Source organism: Tinamus guttatus, unplaced genomic scaffold (genome assembly GCF_059628265.1).
Source record: "Tinamus guttatus ecotype Peru unplaced genomic scaffold, ASM5962826v1 Tinamus_guttatus_pri_ptg000242l, whole genome shotgun sequence".
NCBI classification, from domain to species: domain Eukaryota; kingdom Metazoa; phylum Chordata; class Aves; order Tinamiformes; family Tinamidae; genus Tinamus; species Tinamus guttatus.
This window is the reverse complement of record NW_028288776.1, coordinates 6,081,667-6,094,247: the sequence shown is the minus strand read 5'-3', so window position 1 is coordinate 6,094,247 and position 12,581 is coordinate 6,081,667. Positions and strand designations below refer to the sequence as shown.

The window sequence follows — 12,581 nt, the reverse complement described above, 5'->3', positions numbered from 1 at the left end:
ATGATGGCATGAATGTGGCAAACACATGGTGATAATTCATTATGTATGTCTCCAGACTCCATCGATTTGGGGTACAGCTTTCCTGAGCAAGACTTGGTATCTTTATATTTAATGGCTTAACAGATTTTTTCTTCTGAGAGTTTGTCCAGATACTTTTGAACCCCTTGAACTTCAGCCTCCCCAAATCCCTGCAGCACAGGTCAATCCCTCCCATGGGAGCAGGATCTGCTTCTGCTCTTCCTGCAACCCACTCCAGCTTCTATACTGGAGAGAAACAACACGACTGCCTGGGGGACAAGCCCCTGTAACCACCAGGTGGTTACAGAAGACACAGGCAGCTCACATGGGCAATCAGATCTGTTCTGATCTGAAACCTGAAACATAGAATGTCATGACTTGATAGAAAAAAAAAAGTATTAAAAAATCTGTTTCTAACGAAGTTCTGGGAAAATTCTTCTAGTGAGATTCCTCTTCTGGGATTCTGCACTAGTCGCCAGGACTGGAAAGAGAAGGGTCGGATGCCGTGTGTTCCCACCAGCTCTACCACAAGAGGAACACCCTGTTTCTTCCCGAGAGGCTCCTCGGTGTCTGACACCCACTCCCCACCATTTGAATCTTGTGGAGATCCTTCCCCATGGAGATCCCTCTCTGTTACCCACCACCATCCACCAGGTTGGAGGAGTGTGGGCAAAAAACCTCAGCTCTCCCACTCCAGCACACCCGGCTCTCTAGCCAGCTTAGTCAGGGGATAATCTTTAAATAAAACACTACCCAGCCCAAGCCTCCTCTGCAAAAGCGATGCAACAGTATCTTTGTTCCTGTCCTTCTGTGACTCAGGAGCTTCCTACTGCTCCCAAGACTGAAGGTCTGTAAATAGAGTCCACAAGTTTCTGCCCAAACATCCAAGGTTTCTTCTCAAGAATTCCACATCCTAGCAGAGGAGCAGGGTCCAGGCAGTCCCAAATAACACATGAAGATCAGCCTGCCTGAGAGACACCACCATCCTATGGCAAAGCACAAGGGTTCCAACTGCCTAGCCTAGCAGATAAGCAGAGCAAACGCTTTACACCTACAAATCTCTGCTGCATCTTTTCTAGTAACACCTCGGAGGTAGGAAAGCAAGCTCTGCTTCCTCCTTTTCCAGAGGAAGGAATGGAAGCTCCCAGTACACGTGACTTACCCAAAGGTAAGGCAGTGCCAAGGCCAGAATGAGAACACTGAGTTCCAGCCTGCACGCCCGTGCTTGGCTCGCAGACCATCCTGCCTCTCCTGGCAGGCTGCACTGCCAGGTTCTCAGGACGAGAAGCAACGCTCATGGCCAGAGAAACTATAAAAAGCCTCGTCTCTGACGGGACTCGGGCAAGGCTGCCGTAGGAGACCCCCTGGCCCTCGCTCCAAGCCCCTGGCAGCAAGAAGGTGCTCAGAGCAGCAGCTCTGCCCCTGCCCCTGTGCCCAAGAGCTCCTGCTACTCCGCTCGGACACGGGTGCCTCCAAGCTGCTCGCTCCTGCGCTGGGTGACTGCTGGAGGAGCAGGGCTGCAGCACGAGAAGACCTTGCAGCGGGGTGTCCTCTTTCAAGCCAAAGCTCTCGCAGGAGGGTGAGTCACAAGTTGTCCCTCAAGGGCAGAAGCAAGGGATGCTCAGGGTCAGGTCAGGCTTGGCTCTGCTCTTTGGGGATGAGGACAGGCATCCAACCTACTGCAGCTGCCCCGCAGCCCTGCGAACACAATCGTAGCATGGGCAGACACTGCACCCACAGAGACGTAACCTCTCTGCCCTGATCCCACTCGGTCAAATTTAGGAATAGTTCTCTTAGAGGCTTTTTTTTAAATGCAGCTTACCACTGGCCCTTTGCTGAAATTAAACATACACCTGCAGGATTTTTCACTGCAGAAATGTTAACAAAGGCAGCTGGGAGGAGCGGTAAAGAAAGGCACAGAGGCGAAAACCACAGGAACCTGAGGGAATCCAGGGAGCCCAGCGACAAACCCTGCCACTGAGCGACACCGCACAGCGCGCTCCGCGACGCGCAGCAGGACGGCACGGAGGCTGCTCCGAGCCTGCAGCCCAGGGCCCCGCCGGAACAAAGGCACGAGCCCGCCGAGGAAGACGGCGGCTGGGAAGCAGCACGAACCCCCGAGCCTGTCGGGAAGAGACAGAAAGGTCAGGAGGCTCCCGGGGGGCTCCGGGAGCGCTGGATGTGCTGGGTTGAGCACAAAGCCGCAGGGGCGGGACTGCCTCCGTGGGAAGGAGGCAGCCGGAGGAGGGATGGGAAGGAAAGAGGATACAGGGAACAAAGGGGAAGAGAGCCCCAAAGGTCTGGGGCAAACCGTGGTCCCGCTGGCAGCCTCATGGCTCCAGCCCAAGCGCTGGAGGAGGTCAGTGCATTTTGGAAGCTAACAAAATGCTGCTAGCAGCCAGGGCACTGTGGTGCTGCCCGCATGTGTCCAAACCTCATCATCTGCTCACAGCCCCAGAGGCAAGGTCAGGGGGCCCGAGGCAAGAAAGGAGCAAGCAAAGCCCTGCAGATCGCACGGAGGGACAGAAACGTTTTCCCTCAACGGGGCTGCTACAGGCTCCAAGGAAGAGCAGCAGCCACACAACGAGCAGCAACCCCCTCGTGGGGCCGTCTGCGCCCCCGGAGCCGACCCTCGGGCGCAGAGGGGCTGCAGGGGCACGTGCCAACCCAGCTGTGGGGCCTGAAGAGCACTGAGATATGAGGGCAGGAGTCAGGTAGGAGCCCAGGCCAGGGCAGCAGCTGAGACAAACACAAGGACATCTGCAGCCCCCAAGGAGAAGGCAGCACATGGGGCATCCATGGGAATGCCCAAGGGAAGGTAACTCCAGACATCAGGAAAAGGGTGCGAGCAGCAGCACCCAACCCCGATATCAAAAGGAGCAATTGGAGCTGTGGGAGGAAGCCGAGAGCTCGCACACCCTGTGCACGACAGACAGGTGCAGCAGGGAGAAGGGAGCGCAGCACAGTTCCCTTTCCACCCGGTCCCCTATTTAACATCCCTCTTTACTTGGCACGCATCCCTACCACCCTTATCCATCACAGAGGCATTCCGTGACCCCTCTGGCAGGGCAGAAAGCTACCTGCCCAGGCAGGCATTTGTGAGCAGAAGCTGGACAGCAAAGCCGGGCGCTGCAGCAGGGCACTCGTGTCCCCTACCCTGGGGTATCACCACGGAGGTGGCTCCCTCAGCTCCCCACTTCTGAAGACACCCGAGACCTCAGCGCTAGGCAAAGTTGTGCCGAGGGCAGCCCCTCTCGCGCAGCTGACGGCGCCGGGGCGGCCGCGCCACACGGCGCCTGGCAGGGCAGCTCTGGTGACAATGACCCCGCTGTCTGGGTGCCCCGGGGCCCACGCGGCCTCGCGCTGGCACCGAGCAGCCTTTCAGGCCGGCTGCTCGCCTCCTCCTGGGCACTGCCTGCTGCAGGCGAGCGCGAGGGGCTCTGCCACGGGCCACTAACCGGGCTGGTGCCGTGAGGAACCGGCCAGCGTGGCAGGTCGCAACGGGACCAGACGCTCCACAGCAGTGTTGGCACAAGAGCGGAGAGGAAACTCCCTTGCCTCAGCCAGGGAGGCAGAGTGAGTCTAACTCTTCTCACCAAAATCCACTTTGAAAGGTCAACAGAAAGCTCATCTTTTAATACCACTGAGAAAGAGCACCGCAAGGCTCGGCTCCTTCACACAGGCGGGATTGCATCCTAGGGGCTTCCCAGAATCAAGGGAAATGAAAGGGATGGAAGGCAAAGAGCCAAAAATTTCAGAAGCGCATGTCACCTTCTCAAGCAGCCTAGTTTTCTACGCCAACCCTGTTACCAGGGTTTGGGCTGGCCCACAGCCTCTGCCTGTTACAAAGAAAAGCTGCTCCCGGTTGTCTTGTGAACGCCAGAGAGACGCCGTGTCCCAGCGCACAGCACTGCTGCGTCACGGCCCCGGCGGGCCCTGCGCGCCACGGGACTGGTAGCTCCCAAAGGCACCACCTTCATCTCGGGAGACCTCCGAGATGCCGCCTCCGCCCCCAAGCCCAGGAGAAGGAGCAGCACCTCCAGCCCCCGCACCAGCAGCGCCGGCGCCGCTGCAGAGGGCCCAGGGCTGCCTGATGCGCACGCAGCCCGGCCTCCAATTAAACCCTCCTCTTCCCCGGCGAAGGGGGAAGGTTGCTAAGCAACCGGGAGGAGATGTGACCAAGGGAACCGCGCAGCAAATGCACTTTTGCGGGCATCGGTCCCAGGAGCCGAGAGCAGCTCTGCCAAGCAGAAGGGCTCGGGGCCCTGTAGCGCGGCCCGGGCAGGGCCTCCCCGTCCTGGCTTGCAGCTTGGCTTTTCCGGGGACAGCCGCAGCCAAGAGCGGAGCAAGGGATGAGCGCTCAGCTGGACGGAGCTGTGGGAGGCAGGGGGAGGGAGCAGCCAGACAGCTCTGGTGCAGTCAGCTATGCGTCCAATAAGCTCCTTGGCTGGAGCAGAGGCACGAGGGCGGCAGGGGGTCTCTGAGCTCTCCCTGGCCTGAGCCGAGGCAGCTGCTCCCCAGTCAGGCGCTGCAGCGTCTGGCACACGAGCCAGAAGAGTATTAGCCCTGTCTGCCTGAGAGGAGGAGGGTAGAGATGGGCCGTGACTGCCTCCTTACCCCGCGGGGCAGAGCTGAGAGCTCCCAGGCACTGCCTGCCGCTCCAAAGGGCCACCAACGCATGGGGTCAGGGAGCTGCTGCAGGCATGGGCACCAGCACAGAGGTGCTGAACACACTGCTCAGGACCACGCGCGCCTGCCCACGGGGAGGATCAGCCACACGGCTAGCAGCATCCCTGCTCCAGCCCGGCAGAGCCAGGCAGGTGGGGGAAAGCCCTCTAGCAAGGGCAGCAGCAGCAACACACACCTAGCAAAGCTGCCAGCCAACGCAGGGCCAACCTTCCCAGGACCAGCCAGCTAAGACTGGATGTGCCTTCCACACTTCCTGCCTCCAACCCTGTCATCATCATTGCGACGGCCTAACGGTAGCTAGAAAAAAAGAGCCTGATTTTTTTTTTCCTTTCCACCCCCATTTCTCAGTAGGTGTCCAGGCACACGGGCCTGCAGTAAAAGTGTGGGAGAGACAGCCCTTACCTCTGGGCATCTGGCTGGGAAATGGCATTGACGACAGCCTCCACTGCCGTGTCAAAGAGCTCGGGGTCCTGCAGGGAGGTGAAGGCTGCTTGGATCAGGTTCTCGCAGTCCATCAGCGGGATCTCCAGCTGCACCCAGCTAGAGAAGCACTTCAACACCTTCTGCTTGATGAAGCCCGGGGAGTCCTGCTGCTGCAGCAGCTGCTCCAGCAAAGGGAAGACGGAGCCGCACTCCTGCGCCAGGACGCTGCGCACCTGGCCCTTGCGGTACTGCGGCAGGCGGCTCGTCTGGAACTCCTCCGGCAGCACCGTGAGCAGCTCCAGGAGCGCCAGGCAGCGCGCCCGCCCGTCCACGTTGGAGTCCTCGGCCTGGAACATGCGCACCATGTCTGCCACGGCGCAGGGCCAGGCCTCCGGCATCATGCTGAGCGCCAGCGAGGCCAGCGCCACGCACAGCCGCGTGAGCACGATCTTGGAGCCGCTGGCGAAGCGCGTGATCTGCGTGAAGAGCTGCGACTTGAGGCTTTCGTACTGATCCGCCGGGATGTCATTCCAGTAGCGGGAGATTTTAATGTGCAGGGCGCTGGCGCCAAAGTACTGGATCTCGGGCACCTTGTCCATATTGAGAAGAAGCCAGCTGAAGTGCCATGCTTGGGGTGAGACCTGGGCCTGCATCAGCCATTTCTGAGCCAAGTTCTTGTTCTCGATGTTTGGGTCGTAGTACAGCTGATGGAGAGCCTGAAAGAGACAGAGGAGCATCTCAGGACCCAGCAGGGCAGCACGGAGGGCAGGGCTCAGAGCACAGCTCGCAGACTGCCCATCAGCAGGTGCCCTCTGAAACCAACCCATCTCCCAGCCTTGCGCTAATGCAGTCCAATTTAGACAACCTTCCTCATTAGGCTCTCAATGCAGCGAGAGATCTGGCAGCAGGAGAGAAGCTGCAAACTATTTTCCCCTCTTTCTCTTCAAAACTGGCACTCTGGAACATTCTTTTCCGTACTCATCTCCCATCCTCTCCTTCACTGAGGCTGAACCTGTCAGGCTCTTTTCTGATTCATGGTCACAGGGGAGTCTGCACTGCACTGAGCACGGGTAGGTCACGGGTGCACAAGGGACAGGACCGTACTCTGATTCCTGCCTTTCACCTCGAACTGATTTTGAGAAAACTGCATGTGGATTCTCCACATGCCCAGCAGAAAGCTGTATCGCTGAGTTCAAGGAAAATTAGAGCCATTGCAGATATTTCTGTCTGTCAGGTTTTACAGACCACAGTCACTAAGCTCCAGGATTAATCTCTCCACAGAGTCCCTTTGAAGTATTCCCAAACCTGCCCAATTACGACTATGCCAGGGTGCTGGGAGAGCACACATTTAATCCTGCCTCTGCCACTAACTCCTAGCACAGTCTGGGATTCTTCGTTCACTTTCCCCACATGAAAAATGAGAACATCACTTACCTGCTCAAACAGGCTTTGAGATACCTAGTTACTGCTTTGCAGAGCTCAGAGATCCCCATGAAAGGCATTACATAGGCTGCTAGGTTTTATTTGCAGAGGAAATGTCACACAGCTCTTACAGTCAACGCTAATAAAATACTTGTCCTGCCTGGGTGCAAGACACGCCATGCACGGGGCAGGAGGTGCTCTCCTCCAGCAGCAAACGTAGCCATGGTCTGAATGCACCCAGAGAAAACTCACTGCTAGCAAGAGTGGGCAGAGCAGACTGCAGCATGAATGGGCGAGGGATGAGGGAGCACAGCACACAGCTCTTGCAGAACTGCCTTCCTTTACACAGCTCTGCTAAATACAGGAAAAAAAGACATCTCCCCATCCCTCAGATGCTACCACAGCATAGAACAGCCCCATCCAATGCTATCTAGCCTGGTATGCTGTCTCCAAAAGCAGGCAAAAACAACATCGAAGAATACATCTTACCGAAACAACATGGTATTATGACCATATACCACGGGGGAAGAATCTCATATGGGTGCAATTTGGTAACCAATGATGCCCTAATACCTAAAGCAGAAAGTAACTACACTTTGCCTGAACTCCATCACCAAGCAGTGAGCTTTGCTGCTTTGCACAGCATGTTTCATTTCAAATCACTGACTTCATATTCCAGGAAAAGGCAGTGGCACTTGTCAGGCTATCTGCATCCACTGCCCCTCACTGTCAAAGCAGAAGAAGGTTCCAGCTGCTTCAGAGGATCTTTCTGTGGCCCTGTCCTGACTCCAGGTCTCAAATATCCTCCTCCTCTCCCTCTGAAAGCTCTCTGAAATTCCTCTGTGATTCTTGCACCTAGGAGAGGATTTAAACCCTATTTTTAAGCACGCAAAGCTGGCAGCCTAGGGCACAGGAACGAGCTTCCTAAGCAAGTGGCAGTACCACATGCTGCTCCCTCGCTCAAGACCAAAGAGCATGACAAAATGGCAGACACATCACGGAGAAAACCTTGCCTGGGTTATCATTTAAAATGTCTCTTTTAAAGACTTAAACAGTGTCAGGGCAGGGGGGAAATGAGGATATAGGCCACACTTCTGAAACAGAAAGAGGCTATGAAAGATGTATTAGGAGACACAGGCAGGCAGCACAGTCTGTGGTGGTGCTTCTGTTCCACCAAGAGAAAATACATGTCGGGACAAAAAAAAAAAGGCTAATTCTAGATGAGGAGGACACAGGGAGTGAGAAACCTGTCCCCAGGCAGAAGTCACCAAGGTAAGTCCATGCATCATCGACAGCTACTTGAAACCTTGCTCTGTTCTCAGTTTTTCAGGACTTCTGGCCAAAGTATCACTAAACTGTTGGGGGAGAGGTACGCACTAGCACTCTCCCTCAGGGAAGAATCAACTTACTTCATTACTGAAGTATAGCTGAAGATGGGTTAAAAGCCCAACTGCCTTTGGGGCTAGGAAGCTGGACCCCCCTTAGCCAGTGAGTGTCCTGCCCTTTTGATGAAGACTGAGTCATCCTGCAGCAGGGCTCGAGCACGGGCTCTGAACGCCCTTTTCCTCTCACTGTCTTAGCTCTCTTATTTGCTCTTGTCAGAGCTTGCTTCCTATTTTCTTTCCAAACAAAATCTTACCTCAGATTTACAGAGACTGTCACAGCCCACTCTTTTCCTTCCCTGCTCCCTGGACATCAACACAACAGACAAAATGCAGGGAGCAGAGCGTTCCTCCTGCCCTGTTCTCCAGCCTGGGATCTCTCCCAACCTCCTCCCAGCTTCTCTAGTTACACTCCCATTCCCCAATTAATTTGTTTCCTGTATTTTGAATATTTTTCTTGCTAATAATTTAATACTGCCCCCAACTCCCTTGTGGGAAAAAAAAAAAAAAAGAAAACACGCAGCATTACAACTGCACATGCATCTCATGAGCCCTGAGCTCCAGCTCAGTACGAGGTTGGAAAACAAGGCAATGTGATAAGTGTGGATGACAGCTCTGGCCTTTTGCACTTGGTTTCCACCTGCGAGCTCCCCACCATCCCTCCCCTCCACCGGCTCCCGAGGCGGCTGCTTCCATAAGCGCCTGGCGGGGGCTGCGTGCGGAGAGCCCGGGGCTTGCAGGGGCTCCACTGCCCAAGGGATGGAGCCGGGGCAAGGCCTGGACCACCGAAACGCTGCACGCAGGCTGCGCAGCAGACAGCGTCTCACCAGGCACCTTGTACAGCCTCTCTGCACTGCCCTTTGTGTCCTATTTTAACAGGAAAACCTCCCAAGGGGCATTCATCACCCAGCAACACCACCTGGAGAGCCTCCCCTCCCTACGGAAGGGAGGCCAGGCAAGTTTTCCAGGGGAAGCCTGGAGGGTTTTGCACTAGAGCATCTGCTGTTGAGCGTGTCATTAATGATCTGGAAGAGGGGGTGACGACAAAGTCTACTGACCAAGCTGAATTACCTCAGATCATCAAAACTAAACCTGACTACAAAGAGGAAGAAGCATCTCTGAAATCCAGTACGGATAAACTTCAGTGAGTCACAGGGAAAGCAACAATAAAGGCTTCTGAGCTACCTATTACCTCTCAGGAAAGAGACTGTGACATTTTAACAGACCGTTTCATGAAACATTAAGAAAAATCCATCCCTGGCTATAAAACACAGGTACGATATCCCCACCTCGGAGGAAGTCTCCATAGCAAACTGAAGGCTGAAAGCACTCTGGAAAAGCATCGCTGCTGAACTTCCCTCCCCTCGGCACCCTGCCAGGGACAGGATCCCGGGCGAGGTGGCTCTGGCCTTGTGCAGCAGAGCTGCCCTTGCATGAACACCCTCACCCCAGGTCAGCACGTGCAAGGGGCCTGATGACTGAGCACCGCATCTCTGCCTGCTCTGCACGAGGCGCCACGGGAAAGCTTTCTGGAGCGCCACCATGGATGGGTACCAATACTGAAATCCCAGACCCCTCCTCAAAGCAGCAGGCAAAATCCTTTCGAGAAGACTAGGTTTCTGCCTAACCTACCATGTACATCAACCTGGGCACAGAGCGCAGGACGTAGAGCTGCTCGGCACGTGCTCTGTCTGGGGAGACACCATGCAGGCCCCTAGCAGGAAGGGCAAAAAGGCAAAATCCTCCTTCCAGAGGCAGCTACTGGCACCAGCTGCCGCTTGACTTTCACTCCAGACACCACCACACAATTTCAGGCCCGTTGTGAAGTGCTGGACGTTCTGAGGGGCACTCATTAGCTTAGTGCTAGGAGGAGGAAGGGGAAGGCATGAAACTGGGCAGTGCCAGCTAGCAGGAGGGGCTTGAGGAGTCTGATTTAAAAGCGTGGATGATGACAAACCTGCTCCTTCACAGTTAGGGCTGTAACATGAGAGCGGGTAAACAGCCCTGCTGTCAGCTCTGCCCTTTGGCCAGGGGACGAGCTTTCTCCAAAATCTTCTGTGCTTGGCTGAAAGTAACCCAAGCTATCACTGTGGGCCTCCCCTGCTTTAAAACCACCGTTGTCCAAGTCTCTGCTGGGTTCTCATTGCTTGTGTGCTATCAGACACAACCAAAGCTACCTTGTGGCAGCAGAGCTTGCCCAACAGACATAGGTCAGAATTCCTACTGACCTATGGACCACCTACTCTGGCGGTTTTGGAAGTCCAAGGAAGTTACTGCCAAGGAAAACTGCTCTTAGACAGTTCTTTGATATCCTTAAGAGAGAGGGAACTGCAGCAGCTGCTGCTATAAGCCCAGCATCTCTGGAGCCTTCTTCACCCTTGGAGCTTTTGCAGAGAGGACAAGAACAGCCATTTCTCTCCCCGATGGCATTAAACAAATTAAAACAGGGCCTGTGGGCTCACCAGAGACTGGCGCCCAGCCGAGAGGCGCTGGACCAGCGCTGCTTCAGGGGTGACGAGAGGAGCCGCAGCGCGTGGCTCCCGTGCCTCACACCGAAAGCGCGCTGCCCGCTGCCTCTCCGGGGCTCCACCGAGAGCGGCGGCACCTCCAGGGCCTTGAGCAGGGACACAGGTACCGCCGCGATGCCCGCAGCCAGGCAGGGAAGACGCCAAGCCGCGAAACGCCCCCGCCTTGAGCCAGCATTGGGTGCCCCGCCAGAGGCGGCGGTGGCGACAGCCCTCGCCTCAGGGGCAGCGGCGGCTGCCGCGGGGCTCCCCCTCGCGCCATGGGGCTCCCCCTCGCGCCGCGCCGCCCCGTCCTTCCCAGCCGAGCACACACAGCCCGCGCGCGGGGCCTGCAGCGGCGCAGCCATTACCGCGGCCCTGCTAAGCAAGGGCAGCTCCAGTCCTACCCCCCGGCGAACCACTGAAATGGCAGGAAGGCTGAGCTGAAAGCAGCCCCAGAAAGGCAACGAGCTGCTGAAGCGCTAAGGATAACAAACGAATGCAAAATAAAGCCCTGCGTGTTGCCAGGCATTGCTGCTCCTGCTCCCGGGCACTCACGAAGAGCAGGCTCTTTCCTCTCCTCACATGGAGAGTGAAGAACTGGTAGAGATTTGCAAAAACAGCATTAACATCCATGTCCCTTTCTTCTCGTCACTTTGGGGAACAAATTCACAAGCAGTTTGAGACAGGAATTCCTGTTGGGCCCCACAGATCCCCACTACGTAACCAGCCATTGCTGACAAGAGGATCTAGCTAAGGCCCTGCAGAGTGAAGGTGAATCCTAGCAGTCATGTCATGCTGACACATCACACTCACTACACAGGAACGAGCAAGAAGTTCAGCAAAGGTTGGTCCAGGATGGAATCTACCCCCTGTGCTGGAGCAAGATCTGGTTAAATGGTAAATAAAACGACTCATCGCTTCCCTCAATGTTGCAAGCACATCCCCCTCCCAAGGTCCCTATCTCATCATCGCAGGCACTGCTGCCACATCACACGCGAACGGGCTGCTTCTAGGTGACAACTGGACAAGCCACCCTCAGCGCACCAGAGGGGAGGCCCATACTGGGCTATCTGTAGTTGTCCCTGTCAGGTTTCAGCAGACAGGCAGTCACGTTTTCCTGAGGAAATCAGATGCACTTGTGCATTTCTCCTCCCCTCTCCTGGGCAGGAGGCAGCCCCTGCAGCTGCCACATCACCTAGTCTGAGACGAGCAGTGATCAAAGGCAACCTCTCCAGTCACAGGAGAGGCTCTGGATGCCGCCTCCGTGATACCCCGCCTACCCATCCTGCTGGAGAGGCTTTATGCATTCATCAGGCATCTCCAGAGAGGAACGCAGCAAGCTGGAAGGCCCAGAGATGCCAGACCACTAATGCATCAGGGAGAAGACGTCAGTAAATATTATGAACACCCCACAGGATGAGAGGCCAAGGAAGGAAAGGCCTGGAAGGAATCAGACAAAACAAAGCAGTACACTGGGGATACTCACCCAAGAAAGGGTGATTTTCTTTCTTATTTCAAAAAAGGGGATAGTGTTGGGGCAGATTTGGTTTAGATTCAATGGCAATGAAAGCCGGTAAGGATCTGTGTTCTTCTCCTCCTGTCCCTACTACCCATCTGCAGTGCCAGGTGCTACCAACTTTGACCCAAGGGAGGCCGAAACACGAGGCAGAGGTCCTGCAACGCGGCCTCCCTCGGCTCCTGCAAGGCAGACGCAGGCAGCAGGGGCCAGGTGTCCGCAATCCGCCCCAAATCGGGCAGGGCTCACACTGCAGCGGGAGCTCCACCTGCCCTGGATAACAGAGCTCCACCACCAGGCTCAGTCAAGCAGGGCGGGCAGACCGTCCTCAAAGGCTGAAGATCTCACTCGATTCAGCCTCTGGTTTTGCCTTGGGCTCTGCCAACTGCAAGGGCAGAGCCTTGCAGAGCAGCAGGAGCGTGAGGAAGGAGCCCAGAGCCCCTGGGTGCCCAGCAAGGTCACACCAGCTTCTTCTAGCTGTATTTAAACCAAGACAGCATTTAGGTCAGGCTTGGATCAACAATGAAGCAGCAAAGTGCAAGAGCCCTATGAAGGGACTGCGGGACCCTGACACAGCAACCTTACCAGAACAGCTCGGCCACAGAGGTGCCCAGTTCCTTCCAT

General features: G+C 55.9%; 1 protein-coding gene across 3 annotated transcripts in view; it reads right to left on the bottom strand.

Annotated features, from left to right (window-relative positions):
• The window catches only part of IPO13 (importin 13), a 36,075-nt gene that overhangs the window by 21,118 nt on the left and 2,376 nt on the right, over positions 1–12,581 (bottom strand). For all 3 annotated transcript variants that reach the window (XM_088526111.1, XM_088526112.1, XM_088526113.1), the window contains exon 2: positions 5,110–5,846. In XM_088526111.1, the coding sequence (XP_088382237.1) occupies positions 5,110–5,846 (737 nt within the window). The remainder of the gene's footprint in view (positions 1–5,109; positions 5,847–12,581) is intronic.